This window comes from Mytilus trossulus, chromosome 6, assembly GCF_036588685.1.
Source record: "Mytilus trossulus isolate FHL-02 chromosome 6, PNRI_Mtr1.1.1.hap1, whole genome shotgun sequence".
Taxonomy (NCBI): Eukaryota; Metazoa; Mollusca; class Bivalvia; order Mytilida; family Mytilidae; genus Mytilus; species Mytilus trossulus.
In genome coordinates, this window is record NC_086378.1 from 36,905,655 (window position 1) to 36,927,395 (window position 21,741).

Here is a 21,741-nt window from a genome sequence, read left to right on the forward strand (position 1 = left end):
TCTTTCCCTTTTGTAAAAGGAAAGACCTTAATTATAAACTTGAAGAAAACAGTAAGTGACATACACACATGGTTTTCAGTAATGATCACAGGACCATAAAACAAATCAAATTAAATTTAGGTTGAGTCCATGGTGTCACCTCACCCAACCCCTCATGTTTGAATACTTAAAACAGTCAGATCCCCACCCCTAAACATTATATGTTCTTATACGTTACAATAAAACAAATCAAATGAAATAAAAGGCGAGTCCCCTGGGGTCACTCTCACCCCCTGGTTTTTTTTTTTGAGAACTTATTAACAGTTGAGATCTCCACCCATATACCATTTATATTATTGTATGGGACAATGAAATAAATCAAATGAAATATAGAGGAACTCCAGAGGGGTCAGTCATCCCACCCCTTTCTTTTCGAAAACTTAGAAACTGTCGAGATCCCCACCCCTAAACCATATATATTTTTGTATGTGGCAACAAAACAAATCAAATGAAATAAAGTGGGTGTCCCTCTGGGTCAGCCCCACACCCTCATGTCTGAGAACATGTAAACGGTCAAGATCCTCACCCCTTAACCATATATATTCGTGTACTGGACAATAAAACAAATCAAATTCAAAAGAAGGCGAGTCCCTAGGGGTCACTCCCACTTGTTATTTGAGAACTTGTAAACGGTTGAGATCCCTACCCACAAACCATATATATTTTTGTATGAGAAAATAAAATAAATCAAAATGAAATATACTAGTAGAAGTCCACAGGGGTGACCCCACCAACTTCTTTTTGAAAACTTATACGGTCGAGATGATCACCCCTAAACCATATATATTCTTTTATGGGGCAACAAAACAAAACCAATGAAATATAGGGGGAGTACCTCTGAGTCATCCCCAACCCCTCATGTTTGAGAACTTGTAAACGGTTGAGATCCCCAACCCTTAATCATAAATATTCTTGTATTGGACAACAAAACGAATAAAGTGAAATATAAGGAAGTCCCTCGGTGTAACCCACCCCATCCTGTTTTGAGAACTTGTAAACAGTCAAGATCCACCCCCTTTTCGAAAACTTGAAATCTGTTGAAATCCCCACACTGAAACAACATATTATATTCTTGTACGGAATAATAAAACAAATCAGATGAAATAAAAGGCTAGTACCCTAGGGCCACTCTTACCCTACCTCCTGCCTGTTTGAGAACTTGTAAACTGTCTAGATCCACACCCCCAAATCATGAATATCACTTTACTAGACCGTGGGAATGACTAATTTTGAGAGCTTTGTTTGGGAGACTTCGTAGCAGCATCCTGTTACAATTATTTCTTGATCAAGTTTTTTTCTTTTTTAAGTAGGAAAAAAGTTAACCATGCAATCTACACACAATCTATTTGAAATATTACAATCTACCGTTGCAAACTTTCCACAGGTGCTATCCAGCACTTTGATTTTAAATGTAATTTCGTTTAAATGTTCATTTTTAAAATATTAAAAGTATTATGTCATGGGATGGAAAGAAAAATATGAGCATACAATCAAACTCGTATTATATGTTATTTTAATTTCTACAACACGATCAAAGGTTTCAAACTACAAAAATTGATTTGTAGTTCTGTTAAACAATTCATTATGGCTCTACATAATGAAAGAATCGATTCATACTCGACAATGCCTCGGGGAATATTTTTTTCTTCATGCAACTACATATCACCGCATTGTTGAGTTCGTTATTACACCTGGAAACAAGAATTCCATCGGTGAATAAAAGCTGTGAAAAAGCTTCCGATAAACCCGATAATCAGTTGTTGACATCTGTACTGCGGAATAATTATGGAACACGATAAAATAGATCTCCCATTCTCTGATCAATCATGACCATTTGTTACCTTATTGATCTTTTTGGTTGATGATCTAATTTAAACAATTTAGGCTAAATTATTCAAAACACATTAGACTAATAAGTCATAAATTGTTAATATAAGTCTTAAGAGGAAAATGTACTGTCATTTATATTGATTCCACCTCTTTGCGTATTTAAAGTTGAAGCACTGAGGATTATAAACATGCTTGAGTTAAATACATACAATTTATATATATGCGTTAGAATGTAACTTTAATACGGAAATGAGTGGTATAAAAATAGTTGTCATATTTTTAATCTACACACTCAACAAAACACATTTATAGAATATATAGAATTCTCGGAGAGCTTTAAAGTTAATTGGATTAGAGCAGCTGAACGAAATGAAGCATGTAAAAGGATAAATGCGACCTGGTGTACTCTTTCAAAGGCCATCAAATAATTTGCATATTTTTATAAGTTTACACTTTTATATATACAATCAACACATCTTAAAAATTAAACAATATAGTGCAAGATTGTAAGTCTTTAGTTTTTTTGTCATGATGGACGAAAACTTAAGGTGTTTGACATGAAATTAAAATTATACAAATTACCAAAGTCCAGATTTTCTTTGATAATGATATTTTCAGTCTTTATATTTTTTTCTAGTGAATAAACGATAAAAATCCAAAAGGCCGAACTGTTTTCATTTTTTTTCACTGTTCTATATATCTATTGTATAAGACGGTAAAAAAAATCCCAAACAAAGTTGTTATGCATTTTCTTTACTGGAAGAAGGCCAGGTAAATTTGGACTGCCCTGGAAAATTTGATTTGATTGGTACAGACATTTTCGCACTAGCTGTAATAGGCCTCTTATACGGACCCACTCAAAGAGTTGCTTCAAAGAACTTTCATTGTCCAAATGGGCAATCAATTCCCAGTATATATTAACAGACTGCAACTTCGCCTACCAATTGTTTGCAAACATCCAAGCATACATAGAAAGCAAGTTGATCAAATGTTTAATTCCTGTGCATGCTTTTATATAAAAGATGTAAGTGTTCTTTAAACTCTTTAAACGTAAGAAACAGATCAGAATGAGGCTTCAGTAGAGTTTACCGATTTTCAAATCTCCGTAATTTGCGCCCAAGAAGAGACACAAGCAAAGTAACAAACAAAAACTCAGAGGATCGCATGCACTCCAAAAAGAACAAGTCTTGATGCGTCGACAGGCCAATCGTCTCCTGCTAAAGCGTGTACTGATTTACAAACCCTACAAACACATAAGAACCAAAGGCTGATTAAACATAAAACTACTTACTAAGTCAAGGTTTGTTCCGAACGGACGGATTTTTCCAAATATATGTATTACGATGAACAAGTACTACGATTGGGTATCTTAACTTAAGTGGTTTTATGCATATCAGCCCTGAAGCTAAGTTTTCCTAGTATATGGATACTTCTTGATGATAAGCATCACGACGGGTGCCACATGTGGAGCAGGATATGCTTACCCTTCCGGAGCACCTGAGTTCGTTTAGTGTCTTTGTCTATTGTTAATTATTTTATTTTTTTTGTGGTGGGTGCTTATATCAATGAAAAGCACTGTCTTATATTTTAAGCATGCATCAATATAATCTTGTGTATAAATAATATAATAATTTAAGGAACATAAAATGATACGTTACGTTTATTTTTGACAGGTACATATCAGGGACAATGGTTAAGAGGAATGAGACACGGCTATGGTGTACGACAAAGTGTCCCCTATGGCCTGGCCTCATATTATCGTCCAAAAGCATTACGAGCTTCATTGACATCCCTACGCAGCGAAAATGAGGATGAAATGGTAGTTAAAAGTCGTGATAAAAAACTTGACGAAAGTCGAGGGGGATTTGTCCTCAAAGCTAAAAGTGATGAAACTCCCCCAGCACGTCGAAAGTCAATTTTTGATAAACAGGGCCGCACTAGTTTACGAAAAACACTCATGTCTGGATTAAAACTCAAGAAACAAAAAAGCACCGGAGATATAAACGATTCACCAAAACGTCAAACAGGTTCCGTACGGAGCACGATCAGTAGTATAAGTCATGTTAGTGCCGATTCAACACAATCAGGGATGACAAATGCCTCCATGTACACAGATAGTAATCTTTCTTTTGTTAGTCAAGATGATATTACTGATGTTAATGTCACAGAAACGTATATGGGAGAGTGGAAAAATGATAAACGCTCTGGTTTTGGCGTAAGTGAACGATCCGATGGGCTACGATACGAAGGAGAGTGGATAAATAATAAAAAATACGGTTACGGAGTGACTACGTTTAAAGATGGCACCAGAGAAGAAGGGAAATATAAAAACAATGTGTTAATATCGTCAGGAAAGAAAAATAAATTATTTTTAATTCGGACTTCCAAATTACGTGAACGGGTAGACAATGCAGTTTTATCAGCTCAAAGAGCAGCACAAATAGCACTACAAAAAGCTGACATAGCTATTACTAGGTGAGTTATGATAAACCATAAATACGAAACTACTAATTAAGGTTTTTCCCAAAGATATGTTTATATACCTTGCAAATATTACAAATGGTAAATAACAGCACCAGAATATTTAGGTGAGATACATTATTTAATAAAATATATAGAATACATCAAAAATCAAAACTAAGAAAATCTAGGCAATAAAGTAGTTCCGAGATGGTCTGTTGTACAGGGTTTTGGTCTTTTACATACACATGTCTCTAATTTGGGATCAACAACATGGCCTTGCATGCACAGAACAACAAAATATATGGTTAATGACACCTAACCATAAGTTTTAAACCGGATGATGTCCAGTGGTATCGCAACAGAAACGTATGATAGAATATTTTTTGGGGAAATCTCTTAAAACTATGTCATCTGCTTAATTAGTCTTTGAGTAAGATAGAAAAAAATGTCGACATTGAAACAACTACTATCCGGAACTCTAGTAAATTTTGTAAATACAAATGGCAACCATTATTAAAGTCCGATAAAAATAAAACCAGTTGAAACTACATATATCTTCCTAAATTATACTATTTATTTGTTCAGTTCGTGGTGCAATTAAGCTTTGTAAGCTTGCAACACATTCGACAGAAAAATGGCCAGATTTTTTATTCATCCCATACTTGTCATAAAATTATACTCTGAATATAATATAATAATATAAATGAAAAACTGGGGTAATCAAAAAGCACAAGCCAAATAAAAGCAGACAGCAACATTGCCAGAAAAAGTCAAAAAGACTAGCAACACTTCACAAAAACATGAACACATACATAAAATCGATTCAGATTTCAGATGCTCTAGAAGCTAATGCCCCGCTAGTGACACTCGCAATGTTTCTTATGTTAAAATATAACATTGAGTCAATTTAGGTGTGTTTATATCTTAAGAGCAGATTGGCGTAAACGTGATTCTGGTCAAACCATAAAAAAATCACCAATTCAATAATCCTTCGGCACAAGGTAAATTATCTTATCCAATGAATTTGCTTGAATGTGAAAGTTTAAAATAGATGGTTGGTTTCCTGGACAAAAGTAAGACAAGGCTGTAATACCCGTAGAAACATTAAAATTTAACGATTAAGATCCTTCCTGAAAGGGTTATGTAATGCCCTGGAATAATGATGTCTATACCCTTTTAGCGGAACCTATTGTAAATAGCCCATGAGAGAATTTGTAAGATCTACGAAAAAATCAATTTGGTTGAAATCGACAATTGGACCCTTTAAGAAGTTATCGTCTTCAATTGCTTGCTTGTTGGCTGCTTAACATCCAGTGGGGTTTATTGTCCTTGACATTTTTTTTAATCATGTGTGCATTATTTTCAAAAACAGTACTTAGAGTGAGATAATTTCGAGTGTGCAAAGCTATTTAAGATCTACAAATAAGTATTTAGATTTTGTATTCGAGGCCCCGTTATCAACTTGGTCCTTATTGCGATCCAAAGGGTAAAACAGACTTTATTTTTTCAAAAGTTGAATTACTAGTATTGGGGTTCTTTGATATGCCTTATCTAACCACATAATTAGATTTTGGTCTATTTTGAATATTGGACCATACTATCAAATTTTTAAGTTCTTAGACCACAGTGTGTTCACCACAATCATTCATGATTCTGTATCAGAAACCTATGTTGTGTCAAATACAATCTCCGATTACAATCCGAATTCAGAGCTATATCAAGCTTGAATGTTTTGTCCATTCTTTTCACAGCTGTTTAATGTTCGACCTCTGCTGTCGTATCATACTGCCTTGTGGAACATTTTATTTTATCTCCACTAATAAAGAGAGTATTAGTAAATATAGCAAACATGACCGTCAAAAAAATCTGAAGATACGTCAGCATGGTCGAAATAGTCAATTTTAGAATTTTTATTTAATTTACCTTGAAAGATGGTTTTTTTTACCCATTTTGAGATTGTTGCAAATACTCTCTCACCATGTCGTGACTACGTTTGTCAAAGGGTTGCATGACAGGTCTATCGGATTGCATAAATGCGAAGTGATTTGCACATACCAGTTAACCCGACTAGAGTCTAAATTCATCATGATTATCCCTCCTATTGGACTGATTGATTGATTTTTGGTGTTAAACACCACTTTTGGTCTTTTTTCATTCCTGGAGAGACACGCCAACATATCAGTGTTAGCTACTAGTGCAAACTATAGAAGAACAATTAGACAACTCGGCCACCGAGGCCCCCATCCGTTCGGGACTTCCTTATGTCTTACAATACCAATTGATAGGTGCGGATCCAGGATTTAATAAAAAAAAAAAAGAAGAGGGAGAACCTTAGCCAAGTCAAAGTTTGCGAGGAGCGTTACTTGTAAAAAGTCTATACAATTATTCAATGGGCAATTTTTTTAATGCATTCAAATGGATAAAACCAGAGGATTTTAAAAATCTGACAAAAAAATCAAAAACATGACAAGCAAACATCCCTTTTCAGCTGAGGCTAAGCTCTCCTCCCACTCCTAAATCCGAATCTGACTGGTTTCAATATGTTTGTCATTTTGACGTCATTAGATATGGCAAATTAAAATGACATTAGTATATATATATATAACCTAACTGAAATTTGACATAAAAACTTAAAGTACGCAAATTAAACCTTTTCCCCCATTAAGTTAATTATTTATCTATTGTCTTTGTCTTTCTATCACGTTTTCTTTGTAATTTTATCTGTACCAGATATAATCACTGATATATATATATATATATATTGGATATGAGTAGTGGTTTTTGCGTCTTATTCAAGTCTAAAAAGAAAGAATAGTTCGAACAAACTATATTTGGTATGATATATTGACAGGTAAATGCACATTTCATTCACGAGCGATATCATTGGCATAGTACGCCCAGCGGTTGAGTTTAGTTCGAAAGATCTCTTAATTTTTACTGCATACATGTGTTTCTAGTAAAGTACAAGATACATACATGCGAAAACATGTTAAGATATGTTGGTGACCTTCTGATGTTGTCTGTTGTCGGGTTATTGTCTCTTTGACACATTCCCCATTTCCATTCTCAATTTTATTGATTGATTGAATGTTGCATGACGTCGAGTGGTGAAAAATATACAGAAAAAGGTTATCCCTTCTTTCATTAGCATGATACACTCTTAAATGCATGTTTGCGATATATCTCATCCAAGTCAACAAATTGTCACGGTCGTCAACATTTTATACACCTTTAAAAGGTGCATGTTTTATCTAAGCGTTTGAAAATAAAATAAATTTCTATAGAGGGTGAAATTTGAGATTCTATTAAGAAATGGATGAAAAATGATCCAGAAGTTCGATAGGTGTCGAAAAACGTTGATTTTAAATACTTAAACAAAGAAGATGTGGTATGATTGCCAATGAGATTAAATATTCACCCGGTATCGAATGAAGTGGATATAATTTATTATAGGCCACCATAAGGCCTTCAACAATGAGAAAAACCACACCGTATAGCTCGAAATGAACAATGTAAAACAATTCAAACGAAAAATAAATATAACATGAACCAACAGCAAACACAAATGGTCCAGGCTTCGTAAGGCACATACAGAATGTGGCAGGATTAAGCTGTTTGTGAGCGTCTATAAAATCCTCTCCTAACCCGGGACAATATTGATGAAAAATGCGACAACTAAACAATATATATATAAGATCTTACATAAATAGGAATGAGACAACTGTCTACACAAAGACCTATGAACAAAGATGTAACAACTTCATGTCATCATATTAGGCCTTCTAATATGAACAAAATCCATTTACTTACCCTGTATATATCATATTAGGTCACTAGCACACTATGTAACGAATTTATCTTGCCGACTATCTTTATTTGTTGAATTTAGACGAAAGTTGTCTTATTTGCTATCATAACACATATTCTTATGTTCAAGTGTTCAATTTTCATAACCTTCTTCAATTGGTCTGCACTAAAAAAAAATATGTAAACGATACATATCTGTTATCAACAACTTTAATATAACAACATTCAACAGAACTTTCAATACTTTTAAATAATTAAACAGTGCCTTAGTCGTAAATCCACTACTAACCGTGTATTGAAATAAGCCCCGCCTCCCTACTAACCTAATATGAAATATACACGGTCACCACGAGGTCGCTTTCAACCAATCATATTCCTAGAAATGCATAGGAGGTAAGATAAATCTTAATATTGTATGCATCAATATAACACCCCATCATCCAAACCAGATTTTTTTTAATGAAGATAAAATTATACTGACAGTCAGTTTGTGTCAAAATAATGTCCTCCAATTCTTTATTCTCTGGAGGCGGCCCTCTCCCGACATCAAAACCAGGATCTGCGCTTGGAAAATACACAGGTTATAAATATAAAAAAATCTGGAGACAAACGTCGATAAACAAGGTTATCGCTTTTTAACTACAATTAAAATATGATGACGTTCTTCTTTAGGGAGCTACCATTTGATTTTTATGGGGGGAGGGGGGGGGGGGGGGGTCTAAGGATGAAAATTTTTTTCCTGCATTTTTTAAGCTGTAATCTCTGTCCTGCATTTTTATTTTCCACTCTGTTCGGTCCTGCCTTTTTTTTTTTAATTTATCCTGACTTTTTTTTACCTAAATTGTCGTCCTAGCTTTTTTTTTTTGCCAAGTGTCTCATCCTGTCTTTTTTTTTACTCAAAACTCCTGACCTGCGTATTTTTTTCAAATTTCATTCTATGTTTCTGTTCTTTTTTATTGATAATCTGTTGATTTTTCTACAACTTTTTTTGTTCATCAAATCAAAATGGCGACATTTCGAGTGTCTACTATAGGTCCGCTTTGGAGTACGTAAGTTCAAAATATTCCTATTAGAATCGAAATAATTCTATCATGCCATGCTCTATGCTCATTTCAACATTGGTATTATATTTGTAAACATTTTTAAATACCTCGTTAACGCTCGGTATTAAGATAATATAATGCCTACCCATGTTAAAATGAGCATAGAACATGGCATGACAGAATTATTTCTTAACTAGTAACTGCATTTTGAGTGAGTTATAAGAGGTAGTGGAACTGTAAGGATAGCTTTGAAACTTATTCGTGAGAAGATGTTCAAAAGTTTCTGTCAGATGTATTTTTCTGGTGTCTCTCAATACGTTATTTTCTGTATCTTTGCACAAATGATTAATCAACTCTATAAGATGTTAATCAATAATTTTCATGTCCATTTCATGACATACTACCAGTATTTCCCAGTTTTGTGACAGCTCTCTTGTTTAAAGCTGGCATTCGATATTAAATAGTTGTGTAAACATAACAACTATACTGCCGTTGCCGACCTAATTGCTTTAGAAATGTGTCGTCGTAATTGAAATTTTATATTGAGGTTTTGCTTCCACCTGCTATGGAGGATTTTAGAGTTAATTACCAGGATGTTTTCTCCAAATAATCGATTAATTCTTGTGTAAACGTCTGCTTTTATTTACTAATATGTAATCCCGATAATCGTTGCTTTCACTAGTATATTCTGCTGCAGTCATTGAAGAGCTAAAGACTTTATTTATTTTGTCCGTGTTTGAAGTTAAAATACAACCTAGGATGAGTTGTGACTGCAATTTGATTGTTTTTTCTTCGATTTTCCTTGCCTTTCCACTTTTTATTTGCACTTAATGGTATTTTTCTCAATCACGTCTGCGGTCTATGCAGATACTTGTTTTTATTCCTAAAAAAAACAAGACACAAAAGACAGCTGTTTAGTGGGTAAAAAGGAACTTAATTAAGTATTAGTGTATTTTTAAGAGCTATATACACTTTTATAAAATATTACAGGAAAACGTGAAAGACAGTTATGTCATCGTTATTCAGGCAAATTGAAGTTCAGCTAGTCTATTTAAATGTTATCCTTGATTCTTACTTAAATCGAATTTTCTATTATGAGGGTCTGGGTGGGATTCACAGACTAATGCAGAATACAGAACAATTGGCAACATAAGAAAAAAAAAATTAGAGGATGCAAAAATATACAGGATAATCATATGGAAAATTGGCAAAAGTATAAAGAATAGAAAAAAAAATGACACAAATAATTAATACTGAAATGAAGTTCCCCCTTATAGACTCTCTATTATGGGAGTTTTATCTTAAGATATCACAATACTTGAAGAATTACTTGAGTAATTTATTTTTCTTTGATGTATATCAACAATAATAAGAGATTCAATCATTTCAATGTTTTCACAGTTAAAAGTGGAACCACACAGAGATAGAAATAAAGTTGAATGGTATTTCTGTCTGTATCACTTAAAAAAGTGCAAAAATGTAGATAAGAGGTAAATGCGTGAGACAGCTAACAAAAACTTAACTTATTTCATAACTTTAAACAACACAAAACAACTGAAAACTGCCCTAACGATTAAGGAACTTCGGGTTTGTCTGCGCGGGTGTAGATAACTTGTGAACGTTGAATGACCTAGAGGGATTCCGAGAAGGTCCGGGTTACCCAGATTTAAATTGAAGAACAATTTCTATTTTACACCCCCAATATTGGTTTGTCCTTCTTTTGAAAATCCCAGATCATCCATGGTCGTCCACCATTAGACGACCTCAGCACTAATTTCTACAATATCTTTGGTAAGCTTGCTTGTTAGCTAAACCGTTAAGTGATTATAAGGTCAGGTATACTACCCTCCTTTCGAAGCCTATTCCTACTGACAGATAAATAAGTTATCTGTCGGACTAGTCTGCAGTTTACCTAACAGACTTCACGGTTCAGCTTACAAGCAAGCTAACCAAAGATATTACCTTTGCCTACACACTCAATGAAATTGACTGTAAATGTAATTATATGATTGGTTAAATTAATGAAAAAAATGCTCTACTTTCTCCATAACTTTATCAGTGGAACATCTATAATGTAAAAACACCCGTTGCTTTGCACTTCAGCATTTTTGACATGATGACAATGCAATCATACCTTCTGAGGAAAAATATCTGCTCGTTTCTTGACTTGTATAACAATAGATATTAGCTATTGTACCTCTAAATAGATTTAACATGCAAATACAAAAATGTCATAAATACATGTAGTGGAAAATACTATATACATATCTGAAATCTTGTGTACTATCCTGAAACATGGTAGTTCTATGCATTCTTCAAATATCTTACTGTTCAAGTTTTGTCTTATAAGTTTACAATCTTCTGTACAGATTAGAAGAATTACTAAACACATGCAATATATACACAAACCATACGAATGTTTTCTATCATTATCGCAAATCTTCTACTATGAACGAAAGGTATACTGGTATTTTTTGTGAGCTTATTAAGTTAATCCGATTACCACTTGATAGTCCGAATCAAAGTTATAATTATTTTGTTTAAAGCAAAGACATCTTGAAGTAAAACAAAATTTAAAAACATTCCGAACTCAAAGGTCAATCAAAAAAAGGGGGGGGGGAGTCCACAAACCAGACAAAATCAAATGTTAGACTGTATCATGTATATCAACCAACACTGAGAACGCATGGAAAACAAAGATTATCTTGAAAGGGTAGGACACAACTAAGTGCCGGATCCAAAAAAAAAATCATTAGGGGGCCGAGGGGCCCACTGACTGACTAAAAGGAGTACACTCCAGTCATGCCTCAGTGATTCCATATATAATCAAACAAATGTTTCCCACAAAAGGGATGCAGGCCCCCTGAAAACCCCTTTAAATCCCCCTGTGCTTTCTTAAATGTATATATTGTGTTTTATCAGAGACATGTATATGTCTCTGGTTTTATTGACTATTAATCGACCTTCAGGTACGCAGTTTGAGCTAAATTTGGAATCGAATAAAATATCGAAATTGAACAAATAGCTCTTATTTTCAAAGTATCAACATGCATTGAAAGGGAATCGTAAGTCATGTACACATGATCGATTAATAACATACACATTAAAAATCTTATAAGTGGCTTGATTCTAACAAATTTAGGAGGAGAGCTATGTTCTCAACGGTGAACCCCTTTTCTTATTGGAATAAATAATGTGAGTATTCTTAACATGGACAGAATGTATAATTCAAATTTATAGTTAAGAAATAACTTTATAAGTCATTATAGAAATTTTCCAATCAGACAACATTAATCTGTGTCCACACTTGCTATAAAGTTGATTTAAAAGTATAAAACAATTCATTCATATGTTTGCACAGATAAAATTATCTTCAAATAATTGATGATTGATAAAGTGAATTTTCAATCCTTGTAACGATATATGTAACAAATGCACCAGATCGCAGAATGTGTCTACTGATAAGTACAAGGATGTTCTTGGCGCGATCTAGCATCTGCGATAAATATCAATCGTTTTCATCAGTAATTACTCATTTTACACTTATCCTGTGTTTATATATGGAAAATCAGATAACATAAGTGTTTTATCATCATGATACGGAGAGAATGACCCGTAAATTTACTTGAGTAAAATCTTTACTTGTAATCATACCATAATACCCAGCGAGACAATTATTCGGCAGATTGAGCTGTTTATTTAAGTTCATCATTATTATATCACTTTTAATTATATTTTTCACGTTGAAAGGCCACTGACCGGTTAGAGTACGTTGTATCTTTCAGCTTGCAATTTACCTTAAGCTATTTTACAAATACAAATCCAAGTTTCTTTTTTTTTTAAATCCATTCAAGTTACAGTTATCGTACATAGTCAGATTTGTACTCGATTTGAACCAGGATAAGAAGCTCGGTGTAGCATCGTGTTTCTTCCTGGTTCTAAAGATTTCACAAATGAAATTGATATTCACGACAATGTACGTATATTGTTTATGTATGTATGCGTTGTTTTGACAAATCTTTAGTTTTGTTACTTATAACGTTAATTTTGTTTGATAATAGTTTTGTTTTGCTACCATTTGGAGGAAAATATTTGTTGTATATTAACGAATTGTGAATGCCTGGTATTTCAACCAATTGCCATTTCTGTCAGTGTCGTAAAAACGTGACGAAATATTCAAGGGAATTTTGTCTCGTGATCATATATCACTAATATTTCTTTTCTAAGATAAACTTTTAATACTCAATATCAATTTGTGGTTTACGTTTACAGGTTTTGCAATTAACACAACATCTTATAATATGGCTTAATTCTGCGGTAAAAATTTTCAATGACGCAAATTATAGCAAGAATAATTCCATAATGTTATGTGGGTGGGTTATGACCACAGTCACTAATGACCCACCATTTAATTGCATCCATTATGTCAACCAATATTCCCATTTGGTTGAGTAATAATGAGACAATTGAATATAAACAAGACTATCATGTTAGCAGAAAAAAAAGAAATATAATACCTGAACATAGATCAGAATGTGTAAAACAAAGTTCCGAAAGCAAATCTGAAATAAAAAAAAAAATGAAATAAACGTATATGTCAGCTAACCAAACCGTCATACACAAAATAATTGAATATGTATTTGAGGAATAAAATTGAGAATGGAAATGGGGAATTTGCCATAGATTCAACAACCCGACCAAAGAGCAGAAAATAGGCCAAGGCCACCAACTGGTCTTCAAAACATGTAGAAACATGTTGACCAGTTAACTTTGTCGCCAAAAAAAGAAAGAAATCACTATTTCAATTAGCGAAAAAAAAATCATAACATTCAAATCTTACTTTATTTGATAGAGTAAAGGTGTTTTTGACCATATATTTATATATTGATGTTTCTTCCATTTAGTAAACATGCCAATAAACTAGGATTTTTGTTTGTTTCAGAATGGCTAATGCTCGAGCAAAGTCAGAACAGGCAGATCAAGCGGCACTGAAAGCAGACCAGGATTCAGATATTGCCAGAATTAAAGCAAAGGAATATGCACCGGAATTCCACCAGCCAGGTAATGTATATAAAAGAATTAAATGGCAGTTTGAAGTGGAAGATGGATAGATTATGTAATTAGATTTACTTCATTCGTTTACACCTTTAAAGCACGTATACATTGGAGAAAATCACATTATTTTCTCACATCAAAAAAGAAAACAATATTATTTAGATTTCATACGTCCGAAGTGCTTTTCTTGATTTACTTTAACCAGGAACGTTTAAAGCCGCGGATATTTAAAAGCCAAACATGTATAAGAACCGAATAAGTTGAAGAGCTATATGACAGAAAAGGACATACCAAGTCCTTCTTGAGTCACCTTTTTGTGAGAGAGTTTAAACTTTATTTTCTAAATAATTTTCAAATTCATCATCATTCAATTTTAGAAAGGTTTGTTATATCAGTCGAAAATTTGTACTTTTGCAATATTAGTAACCAAATAGGAAAGAGTACTTTATTTGCTTTGAGGTTCGTATTGATCTAGATTAACCTTGTTTACTCCTCAACGTTAGACAGTTTTAAAATGAATAAACATAAAACAAAACACACAGGTGCGACGACATCATTTTTTACCACTAGAGACCGTTAAAAAGTTAATTGCACTTTTAAAGCTTTGAAGTAGTACTACACTTTGTCAAAATTGGAAGTTGCACCTTCAAAGCTTTGAAGTAGAACTACACTTTATTAAAATTTGAAGTTTTAATATTCATCGACAGTTAAACAGTTGCATATGTATTGCTCTTGTAATTCTATGTTGAATCACTAATACAGGAAAACGCGTTCACTGTTTTCAAACTTTAAAATTGAATAAACAACATTGATTTTTATAGACCTACTGAACCGGAGGAGGCATTAAGTTTTATCCTTGTCCGTACCTACGTACGTACATCCGCATGTCTCTAAGTGGGTGTCCGTTCTCTAACTTAGGTTTGTTTTAACCAAATGTACTTAAACTTGTACAAAATACTTATTACCACAAAACACAGATCAAGTTTGAATTTTGGTGCTGTAACTATTACTGTTCTAGAGTTATGTCCCTTTACAAATGGAAACATTGCTAAATTTTTCGTTTCCGTTCTCACAATTTAATTTGCCTCAATCAAATGTTTTGAAACTTAAACTCGATGCCTATTACTACAAAATATAGACCAAATTTGAATTGTGATGGTGTCACTTTACTAGTTCTAGAGTGACAAATGAAAAAAATGCTGAATTCGTTAAACATTAGGCTTACTTAAACAATATTTTAAAGCATATGTTGTACATAATAACAATATTATTTTTGAAAAGCTGCTAAGCATATATAAATTTAAAAAGCTCAATATAAAATGGTGTATTTTGTAGATTAAATAAATGTCAAAGATGAGATGCGTGTTTGATCTCATCATAACATCATAAGGGCCACACGTCGAAGGTCAAAAGAATCCAAAGACATATTAGAATTTGTATAACCGCACTATTATAAAACTTTTTTTAAAAACTTTTTTGGATTCGAGCGTCACTGATGAGTCTTTTGTAGACGAAACGCCCGTCTGGCGTAAAATTTAAAATAATATTTAGTCCTGGTATATATGATGAGTTCATTTACTTGAAACGTGTGCAACTCTAAAAAAACTGTTTTAGGGTTGAAGTGAACTTCGTTTTAAGCGATAAAATATACTAGCTGAGAAAACAAAACAGCAGGCAATACCACAGTTATTTTTTTCTTTAACGACAAACAGGCATTGACATAGGGTTAACTAGAACATGTCTAAGTGACCCAATGAATGATAACTTGTTAAGAATGCTAACACTATCCGTGTTTCGAAATCCACAGAAATGATAACAGCCAAACTTTATCAGGTTTGACCATGCCATATGGTGATTGCTGATACCGAAGTTGTTCAATTTCCTAAACTATAGATAAGAATTAATTACAAATCTACATGTTAAATATCTTATTAGTACCGATTTAATTCACAATTTGAGACAGATATTAGCGGTTTCTCCTTTTATGCCCAATGAGTAAATCAACGTAAACGTATATTTTACCTAATTGTTTTAAGGAAAGGATTTTGAAAAGCATAAAAAAATTGACTTTTCCTTCAGGAACAAAACAAATTCTTAACTCGTAGAAAACATAAAAATTCTGATAGTTTATGTCGATTTTTGTGTCCGCTCTCTCTTTTAATTTTGTATCATGGTTATCATCATCAAAACACACTACGCAGAGTTTTCGAAACCGAACAAAACTATGTGAGGTGTCCAGTACGTGTAAAGATCTTGTGAAGGAGTGTCTGGTTGGGGTTTGTAATGGGCGAAGACTGTGAATATATAATGAAAAAAAAAGAACGGAGAAAAATTAATATAAAAAAACCCCAGAATATTGGGATGTTAAATAATGAAAAAAAAGAGAATAATGACGGAAATGAATAAAGATTAGAGAAAAATGGTAAAAAAAAAAAAAAAAAAAGAAATTGGAATTATCTACTGACCATTGACGAAACCTATTTGTGCCAAATTAATCATTCGTAATTTTACTTTTAACTTGTGTTTTTTAGGAACAGATATTATAAAGAAAAAAATGGAGGAAAATGGCGGAGCAGGAAATGAGGAATACGATTTCAGTCATCTGAAAGGAATGTCAAATCACAATCCTCATGGTCGATCACAGTCCATGCTTGTTAGAAAAGGACACGTCGATGAAGATCACATCGATTCCACGCTATCTGGAGGTCTACTTTCTTCGCCGGAAGACAGCCCTGTTCATCATCCACATTCGGAACAAAATCATTTAAATTCTTTGAGCCTTCTTTCTCCTAATCCATTGAGTACTAGCAGCAGTAGTAAAGATAACATAAACATACCAAATCATTCACCGCGAAACCGTAGTCCATCATTGAAAATTAGACGTTATAGCTTTCTTGCCGGATCCCGACGTGGTCGAGGAATTAGTGAAATTTTTAATTCCACCATTTTAAATGATCATTTTGATCAATATTCTGCTCAGAAAGACGACAGTGGATTAGGCCGGGATTTATTAGACGATAAATACCGAGCCAATCATATAGGAGATCCTTCGCCAGATTCTGGTGTGTCCGAATCAATGGACGAAGATGCTAAAAATAAATCTCTGCAACGGAGAAGAACTATGCCTTGCATTGTAAAAGAAGATGATGACGCCAAACAAACTGTCCGTGAGAACCATACTGCAGTCAGCAGTGATAACATTGCTGGAAAAAATCCGGAAGCTTATGTGATAGAAAACGGTATTAGGAAGCGAATCAAAGGAATTCAGAACAAAATAAATCCAAGTGCATCACGAGGAAATCTTCAAAATGCGTACCTAATAGAAAGCGAAAGACAGCTTAGATCTGGAAAACATGGCAGTCTTCCCGATATCCATACTGTGCAGACGACAAATGAAATCAAACCTATGTCCAGGGAAGAAGCTTATCAACTTGGCACCGCACGTCGAGATGAATTACGTCGTCTTCAGGAATTAGCTGAAAGACGAAGACAGGGTGATGTAGGAGTGATCCTTGGTGATCTTAAGGTAATTTAACATTTTCGGTTGCTGTAGTTTGACTTACTACCGCCTGTTAAGTTTTAAATAAATAAGGGCAATTTTGACTTAAATCATTCTTTATTTTCTTATGTACGCGAATCAAGAAGATTTGTGATTAACATAATCTAGATATATAGAATATGAGATAACACAACATATACATACCTATATTAATAAAACCTTCTCATCATGGGATGAAATCAAAAATGCAGTATACATTTGGTTTGGTTGATCTTTTTGCTAGAGTCTTTACTCCAGGTCTTTTATTGTAACTATATGGTGGTTTAACAGAAGCTTATACACGAATACTGATAAAATACTTCATAAGATAATAGAGGAGTTCTAAAGACAAGATCCAAGTTAACAATGATTAATTATAAATCCAATTGAAGTTATGTCTAATCCATAGTTCATGACCTGACTTTAACTGTAAATAAGGTATAAAAGAATGCGTTAAAAAAGGAAACCGCTAACAAAAATTTAATGACATGCTTGAGACAAAACTAATTCATTGATTGAAACAAGAGCTAGAGAACATAAGATTTTTTTCCGAAATTGGCGCCCTCGTATGTGTGCATCTCGCGAATACAAAGCAAAGTAGAATTAATTCAAAGAATAGATTTGAGGACATAACAATCTAAGGACTGCGAATTGTTTCTTTTTGTCTTCATATCAACAAAACAAAAGAACAAGTTAATAACTAAAACAATGATATAAACAAGGAACTGTGATGGAGGTTACGACAGGAGTGATGACCCATTGCTCTCGAATTTGAGAAAATTTCACAATCCACTTATCCATTTGTTATCATAGATGAGAAATATTGCAAAGGTTAGGTTCGTTATCTCGTTATAATCATGTAATCATACCAATATTCTCCCTTTTGAAAGTCATTTTTTTTTATCTAAAGGTACTGCAGTATTATTTTTGGTTTATAGTCGAAGTGAACATGATTCATTTCTTAATTTGCTTTAAAGGAAATCGCAAAACCCTTAGATATTTTTCGCCTTGTTTCTTAGTTTTTAATAGAAAACCAATCAAAGCAAAACAGCAGCTGGAAAAAACATATGCATTTGTAAAGTTATAACAGTTGATTGGTTGTTAATTTGTTCTTTTTCACAAAGAAAAAAGAAAATCTATGAAAGTGATAATTTTTGGTTTATACGTAGTGTAACTTTTCTTTTAAAATCAATTGATTCCAAATCATATTTGATAATATTTGAATTTGATGATGTGTTGTCATATATTATCATGACCTGCATTTTTTTTATGAGTTCAAATGTTCAAAAATTATATTTGATGTCATCAGTTGATTAAAAAGCTGGCGGTTACTGGTTTTCTTAGACTTTGGGGCTTTGTATATTTTTAAAACAATTAATTTGAGAACGATAAAAAAAAATATAAGAAAAATACATAATCAACATGATCAAGAAAATATTTTCATAATGAATGATTTTTTTTTTGAAAGATGCTATTTCAAGACTTAAATAATACGTACTCATTCAAAGAATTAAATCTTGTTTTCTTTTGTTAAATGGGAGGTAATTGAAGAGGGACGAAAGATACCAAAGGGACAGTCAAACTCATAAATCTAAAACAAACTGACAACGCCATGGCTAAAAATGAAAACGACAAACAGAAAAACAAAAGTACATATGACACAACATAGAAAACTAAAGAATAAACAACACGAACACCACCAAAAACTAGGGGTGATCTCAGGTGCTCCGGAAGGGTAAGCAGATCCTGCTCCAAATGCGGCACCCGTCGTGTTGCTCGTGAAGTTGTGCTTTGTAACAAAATAATACAGAAATTTCGCTTTATAGAAAAGACTAACATTTAAGCTTTAAATTTCTCGTACTTTTGCCCATGTACTGTTTTCTTCATATAAACATTTTAGAAGTATACTGTCAATATATTCTATTAATCTCTTGATTAAAATGTAAAGATATATTCTTTTACAAGTATATATACAGCAAAATATTGGTGTAATGTATTAATCTTTTAAAAAAGAAGGCAGTAGCTTACTCAATATGATCAGAAAGTATTTTGAGTTAGCCTCCTTAGTTCGACAATCTTTTTTATTAAATAAAAAAAATTGCTGATACTGGGATGTACGTATGTGTTACTCTCTCGCTGACATGAATTGCATAAAAGTGATCTGTAAATTAAAATGCCATAACATTAAGAATTTTTTTTTTTTTTTTCAGGACTTCGTGCAGCATCGCCAATTGTTGGTGTTAGTCATCGCTTTAAATCTAAGTTTAGCTACCATGTTCTTTAACATCATGTCTTGATGACCATTTAACATAGCTACCATGGGAACCAACTACTGCCATGTTCTTGCGGAAATGACGTGGAAGCGGTGTTTACGGACCCGGATGTGAACAAGGAAGACGACAAGTAATGATACCCCACTGACAAGACGAAGATAGTTGTTAAGATTGGGACAATTTGTCTTTGGAAGTCATAAGAGAATTTTATAATCATCAGATACTTAAATGCCAATTCCAGTCTACCTATCAGCATCTTGTTTTTTGATCTGGTACCAAACCAGAAGCACCATTTTGTACAACATGTCCTTATATCATTCCCCTAACAATGGAGTTGCGCCAATGTTGATTTTTGGAACCTCCAGTTTTTAGTCGAGGATCATGTTTTTTCATTCCTAGGGGATTCTGAGATTTTAATTGTGGTATAAATGGTTGATGCGTGTTTGCGTCTCTGTTTGTATTTATTTATATTAGTTAATTTATTTTAGAACAGTGCCAGTTGAATGTAATTTTGTTTTCCACAAAATGTGGTCTTTTTGTGATTCACATTTATTTCTTGTTCAATGATATAATAGATATTTATTACTTTTATTTATAAATTTGTTGAGAAAGTAAGAAAATTTACAAAGTAGTTATGAATGAAGTTATGAAAGATTTGATCGGATATTTACAAATACACAGAATATCAGTCACGTGACTTTGTTAATAGGAAGAGCTTAAATTGTTTGTTTCATTTTTGTTGAGTTACACGTTTGAACGTCATACAATCATGTGACCACTTACCATGACGTCATAAACAAAGGAATTGACCAACTTGTTAGAAGGATTCAGTGTGAAGTCCGTTAAGTCTTTCAGCTCTGTTTAATAGTTGACCTTTGACCCGCGGTTGTAGAGGAATGTTGTGTATAATACCATTATTTATGAAAATAATATACATTACCTATTTCCACTTGTGTTATTGTGTCTTTATTATAGAATTATGTACAACTCACTAAGTAAAACGAGATATTTCAAGCGAGAAGTGAAATGAATAAGCTAGGAGAGGAATCATTGTATTAAAGGCAACAGTAGTTTACCGCTGTTCAAAACTCATAAATCCATGGCCAAAAAAACAAAATCGGGATAACAAACTAAAACCGAGGGAAACGCATGTACAGTGTTTCTCCCAGCATTCATTTATACTGAAATAAATGCTGGCCAAGTGTGCTTAAGCGTTTCATTACGAAGACCTCTTCGTCCTATACTCACTGTTTCAACTGATACTTCAATTTGAAATCTTGTTCAAGTGTCACATTCATTGAAAATACACAGACTTTCTCATTTGTTTCAGGTTCCTGATTTTTTTATTCCTTACACGTCATTCTGTTGGCATCATTCAAACATGAAAGTAATGAAAACAGTTCGTTTAATAACATCCAAATACTACTCTTCATCTAAATATCTAATTGAGAAACTTTTATAACTTTGAAAAGTCTATAATAATAAGTCTTTTAGAAATCCTCCCAGGCATCACAGTCATTTAATTAAAAGAAAATGTGAACAGAGCTCATAAAATCATACTCAACCTGTCAAACTCACCAATCCATTTATCAATGCGACACCTTAAAATTAAGTCCGATCAAAACAGATGACGCACAGCGCCATAATTTAAAACTTTTCCCGTAAAAGTTAAATGAAACGAAGTGAGTTGTTC

At 33.2% G+C, this 21,741-nt stretch overlaps 1 protein-coding gene across 2 annotated transcripts in view; it reads left to right on the top strand.

Moving 5' to 3' along the window:
• LOC134721261 (junctophilin-1-like) overlaps window positions 1–20,997 on the top strand; it is a 71,362-nt gene extending 50,365 nt beyond the window's left edge. For both annotated transcript variants that reach the window (XM_063584108.1, XM_063584109.1), the window contains 4 exons: window positions 3,543–4,344; window positions 14,125–14,243; window positions 16,769–17,763; window positions 19,986–20,997. In XM_063584108.1, the coding sequence (XP_063440178.1) occupies window positions 3,543–4,344; window positions 14,125–14,243; window positions 16,769–17,763; window positions 19,986–20,072 (2,003 nt within the window). In that variant the 3' untranslated portion in view covers window positions 20,073–20,997. The remainder of the gene's footprint in view (window positions 1–3,542; window positions 4,345–14,124; window positions 14,244–16,768; window positions 17,764–19,985) is intronic.
• Window positions 20,998–21,741: the final 744 nt, after the last annotated feature.